Source organism: Petromyzon marinus, chromosome 46, assembly GCF_048934315.1.
Source record: "Petromyzon marinus isolate PM22_M1 ecotype Great Lakes invasive population chromosome 46, UKy_Petmar_22M1.pri1.0, whole genome shotgun sequence".
Taxonomy (NCBI): Eukaryota; Metazoa; Chordata; class Hyperoartia; order Petromyzontiformes; family Petromyzontidae; genus Petromyzon; species Petromyzon marinus.
In genome coordinates, this window is record NC_133712.1 from 15,128,837 (window position 1) to 15,141,532 (window position 12,696).

The 12,696-nt window shown below is 52.8% G+C and overlaps 1 protein-coding gene across 6 annotated transcripts in view; it reads right to left on the bottom strand.

The window, feature by feature from the left end:
* Positions 1 to 12,696, bottom strand: part of LOC116952362 (protein kinase C delta type-like) — a 115,441-nt gene that overhangs the window by 40,863 nt on the left and 61,882 nt on the right. For all 6 annotated transcript variants that reach the window (XM_032971642.2, XM_032971641.2, XM_032971644.2 and 3 more), the window contains 2 exons: positions 5,877 to 6,017; positions 36 to 235 (listed from right to left, as the gene is read on the bottom strand). In XM_032971642.2, coding sequence (XP_032827533.1) covers positions 36 to 235; positions 5,877 to 5,988 — 312 coding nt within the window. In that variant the 5' untranslated portion in view covers positions 5,989 to 6,017. The remainder of the gene's footprint in view (positions 1 to 35; positions 236 to 5,876; positions 6,018 to 12,696) is intronic.

Sequence of the window (12,696 nt, forward strand, 5' to 3'; positions counted from 1 at the left end):
CCCGCGTTCGCCGCCCCACCGCACCGAAGCCTTACCCAGAATTCCGTTCGGCCGCTGCCCTTCTTGCACTTCTCGGCGAGCGAGGCGACGCCCAGGGTGGTGTCGGAGAGCGCCCTCTCGGGCGTCACCATGAGCACGAACTGCATCACGCGCCCGTCGTAGATGTGGGCGTCGAAGCTGCTGTTCCACTCGGGGTGCATCGTGGGTTTCTTCTGCACCAGAGTCTTCCCGCGATCTGCCATGGGGGGGGGGGGGGGGGGGGGGGGGGGTTGGGCGAGAAATATATGAAGGGCGAAAACTAAATTTTCCATGCACGTGCGGGCCTGCCCGTTTGTTGTTGTTATGGTTGTTGTGGTTGTGGTTGTAGTTGCTGCTGTTGTTCCGTGACGGTAAGTGTCAAGGTTAGAGATAAAAACGAATTACGTTCCGGGCCGTGCGACGAGGAGATGCAAGTACGTTGAACTTCTTTTCGCACCGTACGTGGCCACCCGTGGCTAACCGGAGGTGCGGGCAAAGAGATGGTGTCGCACGTGGATGACGCAGGGTGGCGTCGCACGCAATGTGTCACCGTCACTGCGAGCAAGGCTCGTTCCCCCTTTAAGCGTCGGTTTTGGGCGACCCTTTTCGACCAATTCGGCCAGTTTTTTTCGTTTTAACAAAAGGGCACCGCCCCGAATAGCCACGCAACAGACGGACGGTCGGGATATCACGCGAGTGCACGTTACCGTTATTCGACCGTAGTTGGAGGGCAATGAAAAACTAAAATCCCAACGGACTAACTGGAGAATTCTACGTCGTTTCAGTTTGGCCTCGTGATCGGGTGGCTTGACGGCCCAATTCGTTTCCAGACAGGAAAGCCATTCGTAATAACAATAAAAAAATAATAATAATTATTATTATTATGATTTACATGTGCTTCTGAAAAGTCTGCAGAAGAATGTGACGCGCAAAGTTTTTTCGCACGGAAGCGCCGGGGAAACCACGAAGCGGTGGAGGCAGCCGGAACCGGCGCCACCAAATAAAACGTTGCCCAAGCTCTGCGGTCCGACATTGGGACGCTTGGCCAACATTTTTCAAACACGACTCCTTCACCATAGAATGGAGAATGAAGGAGGAGCGCATTGCAAATTGATTCACTGGTGGGCGTAAGTAAACTTGTCGTTGTCACACGTGACTCGGTTCTACCTTGTACTGTCACGCGGCTTTGCTCTTTATAATGGTGATTGTTTTGTCTCCAATGCAGTGCAAAGCATGGCTTTGAATCATCGCGGACTTTTAATTTGTTGCAAGTGTGGTGGTGGTATTGACACGCGCGCACACCAACGCCGGCTAACTCCCATTACTTACCTGTACGGGGCGGTTATGACACACCCCTAGCCGGGGCCCCTCTCGAGGGGAGGGGGTTATGGTGCTGTGATCCCATAGAACCCCCCGCCCCTCTTGAGGGGAGGGGGATGTGGTGCTGGGATCCCACAGAACCCCTCCCCTCTAGAGGGGAGGTGGATGTGGTGCTGGGATCCCACAGAAATCGTATAAAAGACGGGAGCTCGAGAGCGAGAGGCAGTTGGGAACGAGTCAAGAAGAAGAACCAGTTGAAGACTGAAGACCAGCTAGCCAGACCCTGGGACTCCTCTGGATCGCTGCCCTTCTAAGAGCCGGCCAGAGCGAGCCAGTGGTGCGGCCCCAGAGCCGCGAAGGTCGATGTCCTTCTAAGGGCCGAATTTGTGTGGCTGGTGGTCGGGATCTGTGCCTTGGCTGGGCCAGGTCAGATAGTCTCCTTGAGAGGAGGGGTGTGAAGATAGGTGGGAACTAGCTTGGGAATACTTCCCTTTAGAGAACGGGTGAAAGGGCCGCTTACCTCTTCGAGTATAAGCTGTATATCCTTAAGTGTAAATAAACGTGTGTTGCCTCAAGTCCGACCGTCCCTGTCGTCACTACATAAGTAATGAGTTAACTGAAGGAATGAATGCTTTCTTCAGCCGCCAGCACCACGACTTGACTACTTGGATGGAAAACGAGGGCACAAAGAGGGCCTGGCCAAACAACCCAAGCAAAACATCTCAAAAGTCAGGACATCCTAAACACATTCCTGATCATGATCATCAGTGCACCGTTTCACACTATACATACGTGGATCATCAATACATATAAATAATATTTCATCCGTCAGACAAGTTCGATCCACTGCTGGATGAAGACCTGTCCAAGCCGTTGCCATCTACCCAGGGGCCTGTGAAGCTACAATCCATCTACAGCTTCTGCAATAAAGCTGATATTATCACGCAATCTCTGTGGTGAATATTCTCGTGAACTTGCTTCCTCCTTTATACTCTTACACGCTGCACTATTTATAATTTACCAAGTAAAGCCCAACCGAGCTATGGAGCCCTTTTTCAGAAGCCACCTGGCTATCACAAGTGATAGATCAGCGAAGCGGCTCATCATGTGGAAATGTATTGCAGACAAATAATCTAAACGCATGTTGATTCTCAATGTAGAGTGAAAAACCAGAAGACCAGGAGAAAATGTACGCGACCACGGGGTGAATATGCAAACTGCAAATATACATCAGGCCTAAGGGATCGAACCCACGACCTCCGGTATGCCAGGCGAGGTAGTTAACATCTCCTAGCCACCGCGATGCCTAAGATCTTGTCGGACCTTGGAAGCTAAGCCGGCTGGAGCCTGGTTAGTTTCTCAGACAAGAGGCTTCCTGGGAATAGTGAATGCTGTGGGCTTGGGCCGAGGTAGCCAGAAGTTGGCAGCAATGCGACACATGCTTGGGGTTTTGATTTATGAGTCACGGTTGCTTGTGGGAACACGGCAGTCCCAAAATATAATTGGGAGAAGAAAAGCGTGTCCGTTGCATTAAAAGGACTCGCAGAGGGTGGGGGAATGCGTTGGCCGGGCGGCGAGATGACAACTTGAGCTTGGTCTCGATCGAGCAAGCGAAACGCACGCACTTTGCACGGCACGCAAAGAGCATCGTCTTACTCGAGCCCACATTTGTTTGAGCGAGGAAGGTCGCGGCAGCAACGTGGGAGGGTGTTCCCCCCCGTCACTTGAAAGCTCGTTGACTAAGCACCCACCCCACCCCCGACGTGGGGGGCAGTGATCGTCCCGCGACCACCCAATGCGTGCGCTCGCCGCCCCTCTTGTTGTGCGCGATCCGACAAAGCGTCGGCGCGTCACGCGGTGATCAAGCGTGCCCAATGGGCGGTTCAGACGGCCCACCCCACATCTGGCAGCTCGAGTCACTGGGACCCTCCCCCCCACCTCGTGCACCCCGCCACCCCGCGTGAGTAAGAATCGTACATTTTAAACAAAAGGCGACGAATGTCAGCGAACGGACGGCAGCAGATAATGCCGCGTTCCCACGAGCGCTACGGGCGCACGAACCGGGCTGGCAGGCTTTGGTCCGAGGTACATAAAAAGCCATCCCAACCGGGGTCAGCCTGGCACCACGTTAACCCCTTTACCGCTGACACATCCGAGCCGTGCCAGGCATGGTGGGGGGGTGGAGAGGGCGCTCCTTCGTGGTGTGTGGGTGGTTTTCCACCGACTATTTGCCAAGCCGAGCCAGAAGCCACCCGTGCGACGACGGCCTCACGAGCAATCGGCATCCGGCTCGGGGGGCAAAGCAGGGGCCGGGGGCCGAGTCAATCCACGCCGTTCGACTTGATGTGTGTGGGGGGTGCGATGCCGGCAGCACGGCTCGGTTTCTGCAGTGGAAAAAACCCAAGCTGGTGCTGCCCTCCCAGACTTGCGCCGGACTGGCTCGGTACAGCACTCGGCGCGCGGTTCGGCGTGCATGGTGGAAAAAGTGGTAAGTAAAAAAAAAGAAAGGTTGCCTGGTGTCAGGCGCACTTTTATTTTTATATCAGACAACTGCACGCTTGCACGCTTTCACCCAGGCTAGCCTCGGTAGCAGTCGTGAAGTCAATGAGTTGACGTGAGCCGGAGTGAGCCACACTGTATCCTGGGTCTGGTAGTGGTGCTGCTGTCCCTGTGCTACCGGGCCCACTTGCCAATTTGCCATGGAACTGTAGGGCAAAAGAGTCTTGCTCTCCGCATGCTCGAGTAATACGGCAAAACCGAATGACCAGACATGTTTAAAGAAGCAAAAACTAAAAAAATCAATCATTAAATAAGTGCGTTAAGGTTGTCTAGACTAGTATGTACTCACTGCCCTCTACATTTCAGACCCTAAACACACAGTCAGACGTGTCTATAAAGGTCAATACCAGCCGGGTACAAATTATTTTCCGTTTGCACACCGACAGCCCAATGCGACAGTCATTTGCGGAAAAAGGGACCCACTTAAATTCTGATTTTGTCGGTGCCGATGGCTGTCGAGAATAGCGATTGCTGTAATACAGTCACTCTTCTCACTGTAAAACATCCAGGAGTGGCTCGTTTCACGCGGAACGAATTCACTGGGGAAAACTACAGGCGTTGTCACGTGACCAAGGCCGAGCCTCGCTTAGTTCGCCCAGCAAAACAAAAAAGCAGAGGGGCGGTGCACTTACATTCAGAAATGACTCCCTACCATCGCAAAGCAGATGTGGGAGCTCTTAAGCCTAGAAGGCACTGCCCGAAATCTGAAAACGCAATGTAATTGGTCTAGGTCATAGAGGTCACCATGTCCAGTGCCACCACACCCCACAACCATTGCTTGCTCCCTTCAGCTCGACGCCGCACTTGTTGCAAAGGCGACACTCGATTTCGGAGGGCCTCTCGCAGCCTCGCGTCATTCCCACCGGAAAGTCGTACGGTGAATTGAATCGAATGGCGGTGACCCGGGTCACCATCGTGACCCGGGGGTGCCAAAACCTCCGTAACTCCGAAACCAGAAGGCCTATGAAGACGGGAGATGGCACTGAGCCCGATACGCAACGCCAAATATGGAAATAAAAAACAAACGCAAAACACCCATAAAAAATGGGGGCTGCTGGGGATTTGTGCGTGGCAACGGCTGTTTATTGCTTGTTTTGAAAGTACATCAGGATGCAGGTCTGGTCATTCCCCAGCACGTTCTGCTTCTTACGGGGGCGGCCACCCCCTTTGTCTTTGGGAGCGAGACCACTTGGAGGCAATGGCGCACCGGGCGCTCTCTCGGTACGGCCGGCGGTCATGGTCGTGCTGGCGGGATGGACATCGTCGTCATCATCGCTCCCGGCGTCGCCCTCCGGCAGGACAGGGTAGTACCAGTGACGCTCCCAGAAAAAAAACATAAACTATGCCCGGCCCACCAATATTTGACCCGGGCTACCGCCAATCGATTCAATTATCTAAATCTGTGGAATTGCAAGGCCAACTGAAAGCTAAAGAGTAGTCCTTTATCTGGAAGCTGGGGAACTTGTACAAAAAATACTTTGTGTTGAATTTCGATTTAAAGCTTTCGTGACTGCAGGGATTCATCTTCTTGGTTCTTTCGCTAAAGTCACGTGACTTTACCGAAATAACCAAGAAGAATCTTTGTGTTGGTTCCCTTTTGGCCTGCACTATTTTTTTCTGTTAAGAGGTTTAACCCCCTTCCCCCCACCCCCCTACTGCAAAAAGCCCCAGTTGGAGAGTCCTATAAAAAAAAAAATACTACTCGAGGGGTCCAGCCTCGAAAAAAAACCCCACGTGGCACTGAGCTCAGATGGCGGAGGGACCACGTGGTAGTGGTGGGGCCTCCCCAGCCCCTCCCCCGTCCCTCCCCCCCCCCTGCTCCCTGGGGGCAAGAGCCCCCCAAAAGTGTGAATAACTATCGTTGTGTGCGTTTTTTTTCCGGGCCCGCACCGTTTCTCCGTTCACGATTGGCTTTTCCTCATCTCCATAAGATTTGAAAGCCGGAGGACTGTCAAGTGCGCACACACACACACATGCACCTGTGTCCAATGACTCCTTGATGTTGACCGAGCAGAAAGGCTGTCCTCCATCCTCTTGGGTGGCAGTGCCCAGGTCGTACTTGGACAGGGTTATCCTCAGGAAGGGCGCCATGGCCTCCGCTCGCGACCGATGGCCTGTCTCTGCAAGACACGAGAACGACGCAGGACACAGGGCCGTCGCGTTACGAACCCAAGATCCTCCAAGCCTCAACTGCCCGCGCGCTCGCGGCTCCCGCCGTCGATCCACTGCCTCCCACTCCACGCCGTGCGGGTCGTGGCGGTTATTTTAACCGTACGGGGCAGTCCTCGACGTACGGACACACTTCGTTCCCGAGGCCCCGTTCGTAAGTCGTAACACAACGATGCACCGTATTTTAAATGCCCGTATGGGGCGGTGCTATGACGTGTGTAATTGTTCAACAAAAAAATGGCAGCTTTGTTAAACTGATAATTTCTAAGAAATATGATACATTTGCATGTAATGCAAATATAAATTTACATGATATGCAAATTGTACTCTAGCCCTTTGCACATGCGCAACGTCAAATGCAGTCCAACATTCAAGAAACATCTCATGGCCTCTTTATCTGCGTTGGGTCAGGACTTTTCGAGCAGCCATGAGCTTTGGCTCCACGCCTCCGAGTTGTTAACTTGTCTGCAAAATTTGGCGCGTTATAAATGCCATCATCATTATAATTAATACCGTTATACCCAGGACCGGTTCAGATGTCGCTCACCACTCGTGTTATCGGCTGGGAACCAAACTTGGGTCACCACCGCAGTTGACAGCGCCAGTGTGCTACATTTTTTTTTTACCATGTAAGGCCCCACTGAGCTGTATAGCCTTTTATTCATCAGCGACCTGGCGGCCAAACATGATAGCCCAAAGAAGTGGCTTATCATCATCTCGTAGAAATTTCTAGCAGCAGCCAAATACTCTGAATGCACGTCCATTCTGAATGTGGCAGGGAAAAACCGGAGGACCCGGAGAAAAATCCACGCTTCCGCGAGATGAAAGACACCGCAAACTCGAAATATACAGCAGGCGTCAAGGGGTCGGGGATCGGACCCCACGACCGCCTGCATACCAGGTGATGCAGTTAGCATCTCATAGCCACCGCTGAGCCGCTGCCCGCCGAGGGAGCCAACCCCGTTCACCTCCTTCCGGACGCCAGCGGCACAAACAGAAACACGCTGCGGCGGAAGGCGGCGATGGCTTCGGGACACCGCACATTTGCCCAAACCTAACTGCGGCAATGGCAGGGTACTGGCTGGAAAATTGTGCATCAGGGACAAGCGGCAAATGGGCCCCCCCCCCCCCATCCTCACCCTCCCGCCGTTCCCAATATTACATCATCATCATCTTTACCCCGCTGCGTGTTTATTTTTCATTTTGGCTCTTTGCACTTTTATCACCCCCCGTCCCCCCAACCCCTTACTTACTTTGGTCCCATTTTCTTTGGTACTCCACCTCCACGGTAAATGGCGGGTCAAATTGGCCGCACGCATCTCGCTACGCTGAGAGTGTGGTTGCCATGGCTATTGGCAATTGTATGGAAGTGCTCGAACGCAACCGTTGCCGGGCCCGCCCCCACCCTCACCTCGAGCAGGGTCAGATACGGAAACACCACGGCGAGCCAGCTGTGTGCGTCTGTCGCTCGTCCGCCCGTACGCACGTCACACACACCCCCACCCATCCATTCATCCACCCAACCACCCACCGCGCCCAGTCCATGGCAAAAACAATAGTACGGTTACACACGCACCTCCGATTGGCACGGTTGGCTACGTACGGTGCAAAATAAGCTCAACGTGCAAAAGAAGACAAAAACAAAAATCTCCCCCGTATAGCCTTAGCAGACTGTCGGGGCAAGTGCTATTAGCGAGCACCTATGAAGGGTGACACGGCACATGAGGGGGTGGTTGGCCAGCACCAGCCTCCTTTGTCTCCCCAGTGCTGATGGTTACACACCACACCAGGCACCCATAGGGGAGACCCAGGACCGGGGTGAAATAATCGCCGCTGGCGTTGGCCGCGGGCGGGAATCGAGCTCGGGCCGCTGGGTTCGTAGCGCAGCGCGCTAAGCGCGACACTACAGCTCCCCGTGAAAGAAGCTCAGCGTACGTACATGCAAAAACACGCACCGTCCTTTTGTCAATCCGCTTCTGGATGAGGGCCTCCCCATACCACGCACCATGCGGGTGTCACAGGGGCTATTTGACCGCATTGGAGCGCGCTGGCGAGAGTGGGGGAGCAGGCTCGTTGGAGCATAGTGCAGTGCAGTAATCGCGCGGTAGTAGATGCATTCCTGAAAAGTGTCGCGTTCAGCGAAAACCGCGTGCAGCGAGGAATTACCGAGCTGCTGAATCGCAGCTTGCGCCTCAAACTCGACCTGCAAGTCGCCGCGTGGCGGGACAGAAAACCGAGATGAGGGTACACCTCCGAGTTACTGTAAGATTCCGTTCAGCCACGCAGCTCAAGAAAGCAGTCCCGTCGTCGACCGCATTCCGCGCTGTCAGAAAAGCGTTCCCGAATGGAAGAGCCAACACTATAGAGAAAATGCGCCGTGTGAACACCACGCGTTTAAGCGAGGACTTACCGTACAATGGTGTATATTTCTGCTTCTGCCCTGTGCTAACCACGTAGCCCTGCAGCAGCAGCAGCAACCTACGACGGACGACACCCTGTTTATGCATGGTGCTGACCCATACTCACACTACGCAGGCTTGAGCCATGATCAATTTCTGAGAACTGCTGGCGAGAGTGGGCGCAATCTGAATGAATCGGTTTAAGGATTTTTTTTAACAAAAAGTTCCTTTTTGATTTTCGCCCAAGAGATCTTCAATTTGCACTCCTCGTGCCAAATCGAAAAGTCAAGCAATAATCCATTGGGGCTATCGCAGCGACCAGTGCACCGGCCAGTGCCAGGACGGCAAACGAAAGACGACTTCACGGAACTACTTTCGCCGTCGCCCCTTTATCCACACTGGAGGTGGCAACTTTGACGCTCACACTGGGTAGAGGGGGAGGGAGTTTCGCGAATTTGCGTGACCCACTGAGCCCTCGCTGTCTCCAACAAGTGCGCAAACGATTTTGCTTTGGCGGAACCACGAGCATCTGAGTACCCTCACACGCTTGCGTGGAAACTACAAACGGAGTTTTGCAGGAGGTTAAAGGTTGCAAACCGTTGCACAACTCTGCCGCTTAAAGTACCAGTCACACAGCAAGGACCACGAAGCCAATTTACCTTTTGGACCAGAATTCTTTGCCAGCTGACGCACACGACTCTGAATGAATATGCAAATTACGCTCCCATTGCACTCAAAGAAGTAATTACTTAAGAGCTATCGCGAATGTCATCGCGGTGTTATAACGAAACACCCTACACACCCGTAGAGATAATGCGGTTTGAAGTCTGAATGCAGCACTAACTTTTTTTTTGCATGACAGCCCTTTTGTTAATCCATTTCTGGATGAAGGTCTCGCCACGCCAGTCATTTTACTCGTTTCATCATGCTTCACCACGCTGGTCAGTGTGTTCGTGAAGGAGGGGGTGGGGTTGGTTGGGTGGGTTTGGTGGGTGGGTTCCCAGGAGAAGTTTCAGATACCCGCTCGCGTCAGCCACGGCCGGGAATCGAACTCGCTGGGTTCGTATCGAAGCACGCCAACTGCTGCGAAAAAAAAGCCAAAATCAACCGCCGTTATACCGAAACGGAGGCTTAAATATTCACGATTGTGCAACATTTTTCCCATTATCTTCAGCGGCTGCAGTTGACGGGGACTTCCGTAATTTGAGCAGCAACTGGGGGACAACCACCAACGCAGGGAAGAGGAAACGAACCTCCGCGGGGTCCCTGTCGCGGTCCCGTTTCGACTCTCCGCCACAAAATTTACCAATGCCCAACAATGGGCGGCTATTGTCGCCCCGAAGCGTAATTAACGGCGACCTCGTGGGTCGCTTGGCAACGCACGTCTTGCACACGTGCACGCACGTACGCACAAAGCATAATCGCCCAAACTAACCTCCCCGAGTTAATCTAGGCAGCCTCAGGCTTCCATGGAAATGACATTATTCCCCTCTGGCTCGCAGTCACAATGAACATTATTATTATTTTTTTACCACTGACATTTAATTTCACGATATCAAAAATTAAACAACGGCCAAAGGCTATCGGCCCGCAAATGTATTCTACCGCTGATACAAGCACACGGTGGTCTTCGGCGTGCGGAGAAGAATCGAACTTCGAAGTGTCGTGATGCCGTGACGAGCCGACCTTAATTGGAATGTCTATCAGCATGAAAACACTCTGGAGGCTTAATTGCGTCGATAGCGGAGCGCCACAGGACCACCGGAGCATTCTCTAAATGGCGCGCGAAGCGCATCCCCCGCCCGTCCACACACAATTTTGGTGAACCGCTTTTACTACGGCGTTTTAAAATGTTTCACTCAAATGTCACCGGCGCATCGGGGGGGGGGGGGCCTTTTGGTGGAGAGCTATCAAAAGAGCGGATCGGCGGCGCTGCGGTCGGCGCTGCGCTGCGGTATGTACGGATCCCCCAAATCGCAGCGCACGCACCGCTCTCGTGTGAAGCTGTGTTGCGAATGATGGGACCAACCCCCATTGAAAAGTGGAAAAAAATTGATCAGAGGAGTTGTTAAACAAAAAGACACACTATGGGATACGCAAAATCCGCGGAAAAAAAATTGCACTCGTTTGCAAGCAATAACAGACGCGCTTTGCCCCGACAGCTTCCGGCGCCCGCTAAATATTTTAATCCCCGAGACCACACATGCGTTGGATAGCGTTAATGCACGCAATCCGTACGTGTGCGTCATTTTTGTTTCCAACTTGCTTTGCCTTGCGCGTCAGCTGTTGCAGTACGCAAGCCTCAACTCCATGGCAAAAACACAAAACATTATTCTTTTTTCCTGTTCCAGAGCGCCTGTATAACGTTCTGGCAGCGCTCACGAGAGTAAATGTTCGGCAGTAGCTTACAGGGAAAGAAGGAGAAAGAAAAAAATCCACTACACCTGGCTAAGAAAATCGAAAAAAAGCAACAACAAAAAAAACACCCGCGCACAAAGAAACATGGACGCAGCTGCACGCTCGGTATCACGGCCCAGCGGTTGACTTCTTCTCAGCGCAACTCAACTCCTGAGGGCCTTACTGGCTGACAACTCGGTGTTACTGTTTACCAGCTTTTGGTCAATCCACCGCTGGATCAAGGCCCCCCCCCCCCCCCCCCCCGTGCACGCCACGTCAGTCGCAGGGATTGTTCGACCACACCTCATAATGCCGTTCCGTTACACAGGTCCGGGAACCATTGGGGATGTCGACGACCCGCCACTCACGAATGGCTACGGGCCCAGGAATCGAACCCAGGTTTCGTTAGCGTTTAACGGCGTGACGTGCTAACAGGCTGCGTAACCGCGCAATGAATAATGCACGGTATTCTACGGTGATTGTTAACTAATGGCATTATTAAATCCACATGATTGAGTCAACCAACACTGCGGGAAAGGTTAATTACCATCACCGCTCTCTTTGTGCTGTAAATCTGGGCGGGTGCGATATTAATAATAATAATAACGCCGGCTCACAAATATGACTCCCGAGCCCACCCCCCCGTTCATGCTCCGAGTATCTCGGCAGCCTGAGTTCGCCGTCCGACGGTCGCAAGATCACAGCCGCGCGGTGGACGTTAAACTTCTACCGAGAGAAGGAGACAAAGGGCAGGCGGGGATGGCGGGAAACAATAAAGCATCAATAAGAAAAATCAGGGTCACGTGTGAATAACGCGGCGCTTTCCCGCACGTGCCTGTCCAAGGAAGTGATGCATTGGCGATGATAATAATGAAGGCGGTGCCAGGCAGCGGTGCGGCCCATAGGCCGCGATGAGACCAGGGGGCTGACCTAGCGGCTCTGCCCGCGAGGACACACCTCGGCAGACAGGACCGGGATGCTGAGGGGGGCGGGGGGGATACCTTTTAGCGCTGGTCTGTGGGTAAAGCCTTTGGTCAGAGTTGACAGATTTTTTTTTTATCGCAAAAAAAAAAACGCATCAATAACAGTGACCTTACGAGGAAATGTACAGAAGAGGCAACGTTTGGGGCAATGGTCCTCCTCCAGGGCACACGAGTGAGATTTTCCATAGGGCGAGTCTCTGATATGGTGCTTTACTCGACCTGCAATGGCTCATCTTTATGAGACAGCCAGATGGACGGCCACACAGGACGGACGAAACATCAACAGGCCGATGCTCACATCTCCTTCATAAATGGAAAATTACAGACAAGCCACAGTAGTACGACTATGGCCAAGCAACCAAAACCATGGACCGTATAAGTAAACCCATAGAGACCCATAGAGACCCATAGAGATACAAAGAGGCCCACAGAGATAGAAACCCACTTGAGGTCACTCGCCGATTTCGCCTGCAGGCCTGCACTTCCCGTGTATGACCAGTGGACAATCTGTCGTATTCATATTTCCTATCTTCGTGCATGGCGCACCGAGATCTCTGGACGAACTTGGCCTTGTAAAAAAAAGGTATATCATTGTAATTATAATTACAACCGTCCAAAACCAGGTACGTGCCACTTTTTTGCATTCATCCATTTGGACGCTAATTTCCACTTCCATCGGACGGCCAATTAAAATGTTGGTCACTTAAGTGCCGCAAAGTGCGTTTTTTGTTTACCCATTAATGAGAGGTAAAACACAGCAGCAGCACCACTCAACCGAGCCGCGGCATCTCAATTTGCTTGCAAATTAAAAAATGTACTCTGAAAACACGGCGCGCGCCTGGCAACCGGGC